This window comes from Brachionichthys hirsutus, chromosome 6 (genome assembly GCF_040956055.1).
Source record: "Brachionichthys hirsutus isolate HB-005 chromosome 6, CSIRO-AGI_Bhir_v1, whole genome shotgun sequence".
In the NCBI taxonomy this organism is placed as follows: Eukaryota; Metazoa; Chordata; class Actinopteri; order Lophiiformes; family Brachionichthyidae; genus Brachionichthys; species Brachionichthys hirsutus.
Genome location: NC_090902.1, coordinates 8,802,028 through 8,816,429, shown reverse-complemented (window position 1 = coordinate 8,816,429; position 14,402 = coordinate 8,802,028). Strand labels below are relative to the sequence as shown.

At 43.4% G+C, this 14,402-nt stretch overlaps 2 protein-coding genes across 2 annotated transcripts; one reads left to right on the top strand and one right to left on the bottom strand.

The window, feature by feature from the left end:
• Window positions 1-91: 91 nt before the first annotated feature.
• LOC137894762 (myozenin-3-like) lies at window positions 92-4,058 on the bottom strand. Its single transcript, XM_068740223.1, has 6 exons — window positions 4,000-4,058; window positions 3,667-3,760; window positions 2,551-2,711; window positions 1,712-1,874; window positions 1,005-1,179; window positions 92-405 (listed from the first exon to the last, which is right to left on the bottom strand). Exons 2-6 carry the CDS (start codon window positions 3,749-3,751, stop codon window positions 222-224), a joined length of 768 nt encoding a protein of 255 aa, XP_068596324.1. The 5' UTR covers window positions 3,752-3,760; window positions 4,000-4,058; the 3' UTR covers window positions 92-221.
• A 1,620-nt stretch (window positions 4,059-5,678) lies between these two features.
• On the top strand, window positions 5,679-13,511 carry LOC137895296 (soluble guanylate cyclase 88E-like). Its single transcript, XM_068740777.1, has 18 exons — window positions 5,679-5,798; window positions 5,957-6,097; window positions 6,720-6,859; window positions 6,961-7,095; window positions 7,730-7,853; window positions 7,947-8,066; window positions 8,138-8,222; window positions 8,548-8,634; window positions 9,554-9,671; window positions 10,253-10,382; window positions 10,549-10,695; window positions 10,936-11,082; window positions 11,167-11,323; window positions 11,409-11,518; window positions 11,679-11,768; window positions 12,820-12,978; window positions 13,068-13,205; window positions 13,371-13,511. The coding sequence occupies exons 1-18, from the start codon at window positions 5,679-5,681 to the stop codon at window positions 13,509-13,511; spliced, it is 2,289 nt and encodes a 762-aa protein (XP_068596878.1).
• Window positions 13,512-14,402: the final 891 nt, after the last annotated feature.

The window sequence follows — 14,402 nt, the reverse complement described above, 5'->3', positions numbered from 1 at the left end:
ATTCTAATATTGCCTGTTCTTACACAAAAGTAAAATGTGCATCAGAAGAGGACGGGAAGTGGTAAAAAGCCGATTCCATCACTCACTGCTGCCGATCAAGCTACTTGGCAGAAGCAAAACATTTTGCATGACACGCACGTGTTATTCTCTGCTTGACAATAATCTTGGGAGCAAACGGATCAGTGCTCTCGTCTAGTCTGTAGTGGGTCTGCCCCCCTTTTTTAGAGTTCATTAGATTCGGGGCAACGATCAAGCCCCCATCCTCTGGGTGCTCTGTTGAAGTTCGGCCGTTGGTGCATGTGTGCCTGAGAGATGCCGGGCAGCGTCCTGGGCTGGACGACCTCGACGCTGACCTCGGGGATCACCCTCTCGCTGGCCATAGGTCCCCGAAATGGAACTGCAGCCCTAAGACACAAACAGGCTGAGTGCATCATATTTGAGACTGGGCAGAACCAAACGTGCATCACAAGTCCGGTCATCATAACCAGTCCTGTTAATGGGAGAAAGACACAGGGGGTCTCAGTCTTAAGAGTGTAGACGGATCCCTCCGCTGGCGTACGGTTCCAGCTGGATGGCAGGAACCCAATGATCGACGAGTCTTGATTGGATGAGATCTTTAGTTTGTCTTTCATATATTCTATCTTCTCCCACACGATCAGGCTCATCCTCTGTCCTGTTCCACTGGAACGATGCCGTTGTGCGCCATGAGAGAGGTGATAGCCTTTTGTACACTGTTATTTGGGGTGGGCAATAAAAGCATTGAGCCCCACCATCGGATCAAATTTCAATTTTAAAATAGACATGAAGGGTGTTCAAGCCAGAGAAGCTGGATTCACTTTCAAACTCTGGGAAGCGATGTCTACTGAGGGAAGAGATGATTGTGGCAGATGATATGACTCAGTCATCTGTTGGTCTGTGTTGTGTCTCAACACCTGTGCGTCCACTCAGTTAAATCAAGATGCATTTAGGTGAAGCGTGTGTTTGTTCAGGACTTCCAGGCTTACCTGTTGAAGCACCTGTGGCTGGATGGCTGTGATATTGGCAGGAACCGGGGCAGCTGGGAACTCGGGGCCTCTTCGTTGGCTCCCAAAGCCTCCGTCCATGGGGAGCAGTAGGATTTGGGGATTACTGTTGTGTTGAACTTCTCATAAGGAACTATCTTCAGAGGCCCAGAATATCCTGATTTAAAATAAAAAGAAAACAACAACACACTAGAACTGGTGAAGTTAAGACTGTGTTGCTATAATTTGGTACATTTTTATTCGCACTAAAACCAAGCAAAGCCCCCCCCCCCCCCCTGCGTCGAGAGAAGGGATAATAACTTGAGTGAGGAAACTAATTATAAACCCCATTTGTAAATAAAGCAAAGCACAGGTACCACAAACGACTCTAATATACCGGTAGGCATAAATCAGTACTGCTGCTCCTGTCAACGATAAGCACAGGAATTATATCTCAGTGTGAATCACCAACAACGGAGATTAGTTCATTCACTGTAAGCAGTGACTCTCAGCAAAGATGGTCACAGATGAATTCATCCACGCTGCAAAATGCAGACCCCTGCTGGGCCTGATCGTAAATATAATGCATTGCTTTGCTCACAGTACTTCCCTATGAAACTCTAGCAGATTACAGTGACATGCTGTTAATGCTTTTTCACTGCGACTTATTTCTACATTTCATGGTAATCCTTTCTTCTCCATGTATTTACCTGGAGCGAGGATTTCGGGACTGCCCATCTTGCCTATTGTCTTTTGAAGGTTTATGACCAGGCTATGCTTCCCAGCGGGGTGGAAAGCTTGGTTCTCTTTTCCTCTCTGAGGCTCTGGGATGATGTGAGGGGGAGGAAGAGGAGGAGCAGCCTCTGGTTGGACCTGGGAATTGAGCAGAATTCAATTTTATTTTAATATTCAAATATTTACTCATTTCATATTGTCATCATACAAAGTGCAACGCGGGATGACTTATCCTAGCCAGTGGATTAGTTTCATGGTGCAAAAATGGAATTAGGATTAAGAGATCTGAACATCCAAGTATGTTATTTTGCATATTTTTATATTTCAGTTGGCAAGCAGACTGCCTGAAACGTATCTATCCCAAGGGGAGGATTTCTTTTTGTGTGTGCCAGTTTTCTTTTGATCAGTTTGTATGTTAAGTGAGATTAAACAGCCTGTGGAGAATCTGACAGGGAAGAAACCATTAAATGTGGAGTATATTGGGGTTAGGGTTATTGTATTGTATTTGATACAATTTGTTTTCCTACATTTTTTTAACATTACATCAAGGAATTCTTGTACGTCTTTCTTCACGTACACACGAGGAAAATAACAGTACACTTTGGAGCTAGATCCTGATGAAAGTTTTTAGTGAGCTGAACAACTATCAAACTAATAAGGATAATTTGAGTCCATATTTTATAGGTAGAATTTCAAAGATTTTTGATGATGATGATGATGCTTATTATTATGATTTGATCAGGGTCAAACGGTGCTGGGATTTGAACCTTTCGGTTCAGCGACATCGTGGGGGAACTGCTGCCTTGTTTCTTACATAGCTGCTGCTCTGAAGGCCACTGGAAATGTTCTCCAGCGTGAACATCTCAGCCCTCTTTTGCCTCTCTTGAAACATGCGAGAGCCTCGATTCGATGGAAGATTGAGCTCTTCCATCATCACATCCTTCGGGACGCTGATCTTCTTCCCCAGGTTCAGACCTGATGGAGACAAATGGAAGGCATAGAGGGTTGGCTGGTTTTATTGTCACTGTGCACGTTCACAACGGCAGTATCAGAGCAGAGGCTGCTGGTAATCATTGCCATTGTGCATTAATACATTGGTGCAAAGTAGACAATGATCATCCTAACTTCACAACATTTGAAGAGATGAGGGAAATGAACAGACTAACGAAAGGCCCTTTTGGGAAATCCTAATGTCTTCCCCGATCGTCTTGACTGTGATGATTTCGAACAGCTGAAGTGAACCGATACATAAAAAGCCAAACCATGCACAGCATCACTAAGTTGGTATCTGCACAGCTTCTGCTCCCAGGTCTCTTTTTGTGTTATATCATGGTGCAGCAGAGGGTCTCAAATAGCCTCAAGATGATGTCAGGGGTGCCACATGTTTGTTGTGATCCAGGGTTACATTGGTAACTCGGTGTATAAATAGGATCTTTGGTTGAAAGACTTGTTCAAAGCCTGATGGCCATTTCCCCTCCGCCCCCAAAACAGTTTTGACAAGCCTCGGCATGCGTCACCCTTGAGGAAATGGCTTTGATCGAACTGTGTGAAATCATCATGTGGTGGGAGTCACATTTTGCTGTGTTTATGCGACTCGGTTTCCAACGCGCTGCTGGCGTGACTGTGCTGGAAACCAACCGTGCAACTGGGAGAAGCCGCCGCTGGAATTTCAACAACCATCTTACACTGCTGAGGTTTGGGTGTATCACATTGCATGTGCCCCGAGGTGGTGACTGACACAGTTGCGTCTGACAGATCCAGCTGTGATCGCACACTGACGGTTTAAATATAAATGCAAATGGCATGCAGAAGGATTCCAAGCAGTCGGCGTAAAAAACCCTTATGCATGTTCAGAAGCGCATTCGTTTGGCAAATATTAGAGATGTGTACGTCACCTCTGTTTCAAAAGTCAACATATCTAAACACATACCTCCTCTGGCCCCCGTCGACAGAACCTTAGCCTGCAGCATCCTCTGCTTCGTTGTGTTATCCTGACCTGGCTGCATCACCATCATCAGCCTCCTCTGATGGACACAAAGGTTTCCACATAAATAATCATATATGATTTGATCATACATCTACAACTGATTATTAAAGGCAGCTTTGTTCTTTCTTTTGAGTGTTCTACTTAGGTTCTTCAAACAGCTATAGGCTATGTACTGAATAACAAACACACCCTGCAGCTTCACATTTTGAAGCAGTTTATCAGACCTGCTCCCAGTGCTCCCAGTTTGCTAAATGTCCAGGCTACCTCGGGCCTTACCTGGGTCTCCTGCCTTTTTATATGTCCGGGGTCGGAACGGGTCTGGATGGCCCGGTGGCTTATCCCACACTGGAGCTGGGAAGGAAGACTCTATAAAACTCATCCCAGGATGCCTTGCACACTTACCTCACTGGGCTATTTTAGCAAAGGACTAAGAGAGCGATGGCTTGAGGGAGTGTTTTCTTTGAGGGTGGTATAAAAGCATGATTAAGCGTAAGGGGCAAGTAGAAAGATTTACATCCTGGCCTCGAGCCTCTAATGTTAATCTGAGTCTCTCTGTGTGTGTGTGTGTGTGTGGGGGGGGGGGGGGGGTGCGTTCTAACAGCAGCTGTCCAGACAGTGACACTGAAGTCTAAGTGAGGCCAAGCATCCAAGCAGCAAACATAGACATGAAATATCTATGAATCTCTTTTTATCTACTCGATCTAGTCTTTTTTGACTGGTTACTCGTGTTTTGTAGGAGCAGCTGTCATAACGGCGAGGTTGTGATTCTTTTGTTTAACGCTTCTCTTCTGATTTTAATGGCGTGACACCTCTACTACTCATTCACTCGACTCTCCTGTAAGTTATGGAAATTCTCTGAATCTCTGTAAAAGATTGTAATGAATAATAAAACAGTGTTTTCCCCCCTTTAATTTAACAATTTGGCAGATTCTGCACGAGCTCCTCTGTTTGATATCCTCACACATTATACTTGGATTCCGTTTTCAAGATCAAACTGGTCTTCATCTAGCAGCCCCCCCCTTCAAATTGATTCATTGTGCTCAGCAGGAGTCTGCAGGGAAAATATTCTTGTTTATCCTTGTTGAGATTGGATATCGATTTTGCATCTGCCCTGCTCCGTAATGCCACAAGCTCCCAGTGGGGAGCTTCCTAGCCTCTGAAATAAAATGTGGAGTCAATCCGAGTCCTTTGCATACAAACTATTGAAGATGAATCGTTTGTGTTCCTTAAAGGTTCATCTAAAGAATGAATGAATGACATTTATTTTTGAACATGAGAATCAACAGAGAAGCATTTTTCCACTTAACATTTCTCACAGGAAATAAATGAATTAAATATCTCAACATATTGAAAAAAGCAGAAGGAAGAAACTAATTTATGTGAGCTCTTTTAATCAAAAAAGCAGTTATGAGTCATAAAAATCCTATCATGCGTGGTGGCTTGTGTGTGTATTTAGAGTCTAGCTGCCACTTAAATACATCCTGTTGTTTATTACAGTGAACCACAAACTGGGTTTGACATTATGTTTTATTGGCAAATCAGTCCTTTCACCAATTTTCTTGAAAAGGGACAATAAGACCACAGTGAAATGAATTTCTCATGACTGGTGGCATCTGTGTTTGAGAGGTGGCCTCCACAGTGTGTTCTTGTCACATGGAGGGAGGAGCAGCGCCACCAGGTTCTGACAGCTGTCTAAAAGAAACCAATTGAGACGCAGGAACTTGCGCAATAAGGGCACCTTTAAAAACTGTTAGACCCTGATGCCTTTCAGAATGAAACCTCACCTGGATGGCTAGCCTGACGATGTTCAAAACTTCCCAGCCGCACCGAGAGCAGGAGAAAACAAAAGCGCTGCTGCACTCAGAATAAGCCATCACTTGTGAGCTGTTCTTGTTCCCTTTCAGGTACCTTTTTGGAGGACTGCTGGGTAGCCCATCTGCTGGGGGAGAGACAAAATGTACGGGGTGCTGTGTGAGAGCCTTCACGACTTCATCAAGGAGTCGTACGGAGATGACGTGTGGAAGCTCATCAGAGAGAGAGCAGATGTCAGGTTACACTCTTTTGTTACTCACCAGGTACAGTGTTTCATGTCATGCATTAAATACTGATATGTCTGCTGTCTGTCTCTGTGCAGGGCAATTATTTCCACTCGGTCTGCTTCTGTCTAGTAGCTTCAGAGTCCTGTTGTCAAAAACATATATTTTTCCTCACTGATGATAGGTTGTGCTTGCAGGTGTACAGCGAGAGTGTGATTCCCCGTATCGCAAAGGCTGCCAGCGGCGTGACAGGAACGCCCTACCACGAGCTGATGAACTCCTGGGGCGTCTATTTCCTGGGCTTCGTTGGGAAGTACGGCTATGACAGGATCCTGAAGGTGAAAAGAGGCAGAGCTGTGGGGAAACCAGATATTAAACTGTAGAGCCAGCGGCATTGTGACGGTTATGGTGTAAAAAGTTATTGCATGTAAATACGTTATATTTTTATTATCTTGCTTGATTTTTGATTTAACCTTTAATTTATCTGGAGAATCCCATTGAGATTTAAATTCTTGGCTCAGCCAGGGGACTTGCATTTATTGACATTCAAAAAGAAATTCTGCTGATTCAGTATAAAAGGATGATGAGTAGGACTTCCTCTATCAAAGAATGAACTCGTGTACAGGCGCCACAGTTTAGTGCATTGTTGAATCAACCATCTGCCGTTTCTACAGGGCCATGCTTTGAAAGAAGTATGAATTCAGAGTTTAATAATGCACTTAATGTCTGCAAAAATATTTTCAGTTCTCAGCAAGTGATTAAGAAAATACTAACAGTAGAGGGTGAGAAATTGTTTGAAGTACAAATCAAAAATAACGCTTATCACATCCTCTTGTCTTCACGTTTTTCTCCAGTGTAGTTTTGAACAAAGTTTTCTTCTGGTTAAAATGTGTGGAGTAAGCCTTCAGCAGCTCAACCTCTTCAAACATGGTCTGACCTCAAACAACCCTCTGCCCTCAGGTGCTGGGCCGTCATGTGCGTGACTTTGTCAATGGCCTTGACAATCTCCACGAGTATCTCCGGTTCAGCTACCCCAAGGTGCAACCGCCAACCTTCTTCTGCCAGGAGGAGTCTGCCACCGGAGTCACCCTCCACTACAGGTGTGTAGGGAGGACAAGGATTGGCAGAGCGTTGGCTTAGGAAGAGAAGGAATTGCAGAAGTCATTTTTACATTATTGACATCTGTCCTGCCAACTTGCAGGAGTAAACGCAAAGGCTACCTGCACTACGCCATGGGGCAGCTCAGGCAGATGGGGAAGCAGTTCTATGACACCGACATCATCGTGGAGGTGTTGTCTGAGCAGCTGGTTGGTGACTACTCCCATGTTACCATGAGGTACGCGCACACACACACACACATGAAAGGCAATTAGTATTTACTCAAGTATTGTTCATGAGTAAAACACATACTATTTGGTTCCAAATCCTTTTGGTTTTGAGCTCTTGGGTTCCTTGTTACATTTCAAATGCTTCATCTATCCACCCACCCATCTATCCCAGCTCGCAATGCGCGAGAGGCGTGGTACTCCTTGGATGCGTCGCCAGCACATCGCGGGGCCACATATAGACAACCAATGACTCACGTGCACACTCACAAACTACAGACAATTTAGGTAATCAATTCACCTAAATTGAATGTTTCTGGAGGTGGAAGGAAACCGGAGAACCCGGAGTAAACTCACACGGACACGTGAGGAGCATATAAATTCCACACAGTTGGGATTTGAACTGGTACCTTCTTGCTGTAGGGCGACAGCGCTAACCACTACACCACTGACTTAATTCACATTACTGTCTAAAGCCCTAGACGCAAAACGTTTTTTCTGTCACAAGAGTCATTATCAGCAGAATTAACACTGTTACATTTCTGAATTCTAATCCTTCTGTGCTTTGGGACCAAGTGAAGCATGTAAAGACGACTTCTGCCGTGGTTTGCACCATTCATCATTTTGATCTGTATGTGTGCGCAGGCTGAATTTTGACAACTCGGCCTACCGCTACATCATGAAGGGGGATGAGGAGGAGCAGGATATTTTGCCCATTACCTCAGACTTCTTCTTTGAGGTCTTCCCGTTCAACATTGTCTTCAGACAGGTGATCTTTCCCAGCAAACCAATCATGGGATGTTAAGAAACGGAACGAAGCGTGAAAGGAATGAGCAGTCGCTGCAGCTGTTTGATTTCTTAGGACATGGTGGTGCATAATGTTGGTTCAGGCCTGGCCACAGTCTTCCCTGATCTGGACGGGAAGAAGATCAACGACGCCTTCTTGCTAGCTCGCCCGCTAGTGGAGTTCACCTGGAACATGGTAATGACATGCGCCCGCATGTTCCTGTGTCAGCGAGGGCATGTTAAACATCATCTTCAATTTGCACACAGATCATCTCCCACCCCAACAACCTATTTGAGATCATGTCCAAAGAACCCGTGAAGAGAGAGAGAAACCTTCACAACCGAGTCCAGAGTAAGAGTGGAAGTCATGCAAACAGTCGCAAGGGTGTGTTTCTGGTGTGTGTGGACTCAGTGGCCTTTTGTCAGTCAGAGCAGTATCACTGGAGTCAGTGGCAATTATAAAGTTTAACTTCAAAAGAACAGGCGTGTACTTAAAATGATATTGTCGAGCTTCAACATCATTTTTTTTTTATCTTTAAAACATTGTTGATTTAAGGTCGAGAGTTTAGGAGCTCTTAGGTATTTATTTTGTCCTGTTCCTGAACCTTTAAATTGATTTAACTGCACTGACCATGAATGTTTCTGGCTCTGACAGTTCACCCTTAACCTTTCCACAGATTCTGACTATGACAATGCCAATCGTTCTGCGGATGTAGACGTGGAGCTCATGGCTTTCCAGTCCATCATTGGAGATGATTACAAAGGTCATGACTAGCAGGAATTGTGTCTATATAATAGATTTTCACTGTGTGCATAATCAGGTGTTGGTAAAATTCACAATAACCTCACTTTAAGGCAAGACTATGACAAGCTTGTATATAAACTTATTTGTTCTCTTGTTGAGAGCAAGTAATATGCATCTCTCGGCATCAGCGCTGTTTGTGAGCTTTTGCTGGCGTGTCCTTGTCTGGCGACACTTGTCAATCCTAGTTGGTGGCCTTTCAGCCAAGTATGCCCAAATGAATCAGCAAGCAGGACCATGAGTTGAGAAATGACTTTGATTTACTTTACTCTGGTTGTTCAGCGAAAAGCAGAAGATGCGATTTGTAAGTAAGGAAAGCCAGCAGGCAGCGGCCATGCCCCCTAATTTTATGATATGAGCATTTGATTCATCGTCCAGTGGTGTCCATCCACGGTCGTACATCGTCTAGTTTCCACTAACTGCCAGAAAGACCCGCCTTCCAGCATGGGGAGTTATTTCCTCTCATGCAGGCACAGAACGTCCCCGCTGTTGTCATTGTGATGTGTTTGTGGGAATAGGGAACATTGTGTTTAATTTGCACAAAGAAAAAGCGTAAAGGAAACAATATGATTTTGTGGCGGTAAAAATGTGCAAAAAAAACATTTACTTTTCTTTCGGTAACAAAAGTCTAAAATCTTTTTTCCTGTGTGGCTGCAGGCCTGTAAGAACTCCAGTATGTCACTGCACTTGTCCAAGAAATAGTTTTGTTCACAAAAAAACCTAACAAAGACCATTAAATATATATTCTTAGACAGAATGAGGTTAGCTTTCCCCCCTCGCTTCCAGCATTAATGCTAGGCCACAATAAGTCTGGTGATTGCTTGTCTACTGCTGAGTTTAACGTCTTGTATTGCTGGAATTTCATCATACTCCTCTTTTAGACTGTAATAGTGCTAATGCGATGGAGAGCTGGGGTGATGGGAGCCGCTGCCTGAGACTAAAAGGACAAATGAGATACATGCCAGAGTGGGAGTCCATCATCTTCCTGGGAACCCCAGTGTACGGGCCAGACACACAAACACACACACACACACACACACACACACACACAAACAGCCACCCACAGACTTGGATCTTTATTAAAATGCTGCAGTTGAAAAACAAAGCAATCTAAAAAGCAGCAAGACCTAAACTGAATTACAAGGTTGGAAATAAAAGCCTGGGCAGTGAATCAAATCAGGGGCCCATTTAAACAGCACTTATCATGCATGAAATGAGCTGCTAATTAGCTTGTAATCAGACAGTGCAGCTCTTGTGAGCTTAATGGGAACCCGTTTGCAACTAAGACTGTTTTAAGTGCATTAAGAAAACATTTCTCTCCTCCTCTTAAACACTTTGCCATGCAAGTAAATGCTCGAATGCTCGTAATGACTAAACTACTTAAATATTAAATCATTGTCATATTATATCAATGGCATTATATTTACCATAATATAGAAAACTACAAATCACACATCCCAGGGTGACTGTCTTTCATTTTCAGACGCCGTTTCTGTTAGATTGATCCTTTAAATTATTTTGTGTAGATTATTGGTATTATCAGTGTTGCCCTTTTTCTCTAAGTGTATGTGTGTTCCTAGGATGGAGAGCCTGGGTGCCATGTTTAAAACTGGCTTGTACATCAACGACCTGAGCATGCACGACTCCAGCAGAGACCTGGTGCTGGCAGGAACGCAGCAGTCAGAGGAGCTGAAACGGGCTCTCATACAGGTTTACTCGTTAGATATGTGTGAACATTTGACTTGGTGCTCTGCACTATGCAATGCTGGCTCCTCTCATCATTACAGGACCAGCATCACCGATGGCCCTGCGATGGCAGAAATAGAATAAACACTTTGCGGTTTTATTTTTTGGTTCTTCTCCATCGTCCATGCAGGAGCAAAAGAAGTCCAGTAAACTGGAGGAGAGCATGAAGATGCTGGACTACGAGATGAAGAAGACTGATGACCTTTTGTACAGAATGATTCCCAAGCCGGTGGCTAAAAGGCTGCGTAAAGGAGAGCCATCAGTGAATACATGTGAGGTCAGGATTGTAAATAGTGTTGCATACAGTAGATGCCAGAGTTAGCCATTGATTATTATGCAACCAGAGACAAATGATGTGTGGAATTTACTAGATTCTGTCATGCCAAGTGTTTGTGTGAAATTATTTAGCTAGTGAATTTACATACTACAAGCCTGACCTCCCTGACCTCTGTGTGTGTGTGTGTGTGTGCAGAATACCAGCCTACATGCTCATCATCTCTTCTATCCGTTCTCCCAGGTGTTCCCAGATGTGACCATTCTTTTCAGCGATGTAGTGGGATTCACTCGCATTTGCAGCCACATCACTCCATTGCAAGTGGTCTCCATGCTCAACACCATGTACACACTGTTTGACACGCTCAGCGAGAAGCACCGCGTCTTCAAGGTTTGAATAGACTTCCTTTTTGCTACTTTTACCGGATACATTACTGCCGCTTTGGAACAGTTGCTGTTCCTTTTGTTTGTTCAGGTTGAGACTATTGGCGACGCTTACATGGTGGTAGCTGGGGCTCCGGAGAAGACAAAATATCACGCACATAACATCTGTGACATGGCCCTGGATATGGTTCGCTCCATCGACCACCTGAAAGACCCCTCTAATGGCAACAATATACACATCCGCGTTGGTGAGTCGGGTGCTTGTGGACCTGTTAGCCTGTTTTACGTCAGAGTTTGACAGCCATAGATTATCATCGGTTATTCCTGTTGCAGGGATCCACTCTGGGATGGTCGTTGCAGGTGTAGTGGGACATAAGATGCCACGTTACGGCCTTCACGGTGACACCGTCCACTCGGCCTCTGCCATGGAGAGCAATGGAAAAGTAGGAAATGATACGGGAAGAAAGACAGAAAGATCTCCACTGAGAGATTTCACACTGAAATGAGTGGGAAAAAAAGTCCTGCATGATATAAATAATCAAATTATTCATTATTATTGTTATATGTAAATAGTTTTGCTGTCACTGCCTTTTTCCCTGTCAGGAAATGCATATTCAGCTCAGCAGCGCCACCTATGAACACCTGAAAGGAAGTCACTTTATATTTGAAAGGAGGGGCATCATTACCATCAAGGTCAGGTTATCTACACTAACAACATATGTTTACTGTGATTTGCATGCACACAGTAGGAATCATTAATGATGTGTGATTGTGTTCAGAAATGTCTGATTTACAGAAAGTATATTATTATTTTACTTGATCAACCTCAATGCTTTTTGGAAATACGTGCTTATTCTCAGTTTGATTCTGGCAACACACAGAGCAAGCCCACGGTTAAAAGCACTATGCTGCACTTTAAGCAATAGCCCCATAATAGAACCTTTTAATATGATTGCAAGACAATTAAAACCTACTGCTAGAAATTGAAATCACACTGGTGTCATTATTTGAAAGTTATTATCTATTAAAGAAACACTAATGGTGAATATTTGATCATTGTTGCCAATCTACAGTTTTATTATTTGCTAGAATTTTCAGTGAGACTGTAAACTTTCTGAATTTAAATGAGGAACTTAAACCATATCTGGAATACTGCTCCAGAATATTACAGGTATGCAGTAGATATTATAGGGATGTCATCATGCAAAATAACTGAAAACAGAGGCAAACATTTGGGGAAAATTCTGGTTTTATTTATTTATTTAGTTTAAAAAACCCCACTGCTTTGAAGATTCAACAGATAAACAGTTTAATTGATCACAAGGGGTGGGACGCCAACAGGGGGTGAGGTCAGGTTTATCATTTAGTGTGTTATTGTACTCAGAAGAACGTTTTCCAAACCAGGTTGTGTGTAAAACAATAATAACTCTCAAGCTCCTCGCTCTGGGGGTTCCACACGCTCAGCATTCAGAGCTGTTAATCAAAGCTTGCTTGTTGATTTGTCTGTCTAATTTATCATAGGCTCTAAATTAAAGGCTGTACATTCAGTAATAATGGCAGAAAGGGGACTCCCTAAGGTTTCTCATGCAGCTGATTGCAGGGGCCAATCTCAATATAGCAAGACTCACTTTTCATCAGCCAATTTTAACCAATAAGAATCCGCCACCATTCTATTTCCATCCATAAAAGAAAGGAACCCTCATGCCCAAAGCTACATCTTTTTCGTTTCTTTTCTTCCTTTTAGGGGAATGTTGAAATTGAGACCTACTGGCTAAAAGGAAAGAGGGACAAAGACGGCAATGCTCAGGCAGCTTGTCCTCAGTTTGAGACCCAGACCATCAGTGAAGCCATGAGCAAGGCCACCTTATCCAGCCCTGAAGCAACAGGGGATGAGGAGGGACTGGTAAAATAAATAAATAAACTAATACATGCTTTAATGGTATTTATTCTCATTTGCTTAACCCAAGTATAATTATAAAATGTTACCCTCAGGTTTCCCCACTGGTGGCAGGGGAGGCCGAGGATGACGTTAAGGCTATTCCCTCCCACCGTATCAAGATGGAGATTTCAGGCCATTCTCTGGAGGAGTCAATGGAGGAGCGTCGAGCGGAGGAGATGTCGGTTCAAAAGGTGAGAAGCGTGTCTAAACGTCTTGATTGATGAATGTTTCATGACTCCTGACTCAACTCCGACTACATATTGTTCCCTCCTGTGGTTAACATGAGCTGTTTTTACACTTAGTGTTTCGTTATCAGCCCGGTGAATTGAGCTTTTCTTCCTTCCTTACTCTGTAAGGATGCTTCGCAGGACGGCCTGCTGGACTCTCACCTGGAAATGGATTCACCTGGGTTTGATGGGAGAGACTCCGTCATGGAGTCTTGTGGTAGCCCCCGTGACTCCCACTGCTCCAAGAGTGCCACGTGCGCTGTAGCGTGAACAAAAGTTCACTGTGTATTTAGGCTTTTGGTTTATAGGAATGTTTCTAAAGCGCTTCTCCTTTGTTTTTGTGCAACTCACTCCCAACGTGGAGCGTAGGCCTGATTCCAGATAGGAATGCCGTGTTGCTCTTACCTTTGCCATTTCAGAGACGCCCTGATTCTGTTGTCTGTACACAGAATATTAATGTTAAAATATCTAGTTGCCTCATGTTGTGTTATGTTACGCAACGTTGCTTATTAATTCTCCGCTAATGGACAAATCAATCACAGTTAACTTTTTCAAGTTACACTATGATCATTAAAATTCTAAATCGCTCCTTCAGCTGCGCCTCACATCCGTCAACTTAAAGCCTTTGCCACTAATTGTTAATGTTGCGTTGCTTGCATTACATGATTTAGTAGCTATATGCCACGCGGCTCAGCTGCACACAAGCTCAGTGAATTCTTGCACCATTTGCTCTACTGCGCCTCGTAGATTTGACATGTTCATCTGAATCCTTATTTGCATCAGTCTCATCGTGTCCACGCAGCCATGGCAACATGTAAACACTTGCCAGCCAGGTGGAAATAAAGCACAAAATGACTGCAGAACCGTGAGTGGATCAGTTTGTTATTGTTTGTCTCATCATCACTACAGACAACAGTATTCAGACCCACAATTACATTCTGCTTCGCCTGTAAACAGCTATACATTTACACAGTTATCTCTTTGTTGTGTCTCTGCGCTATATGACTTGTATGGTTTAGTATCAATCCTTTCATGTCCTTGAATTTTAGCTTAGCTTATTGTCAAGAGTAAAAAAAAAGAACAAATGCTGCTCCGGTTATTTCATAAATCAAATGTTAAAAATCAATATCAAGGACATATGAGCGTCAACCCAAAAACGAA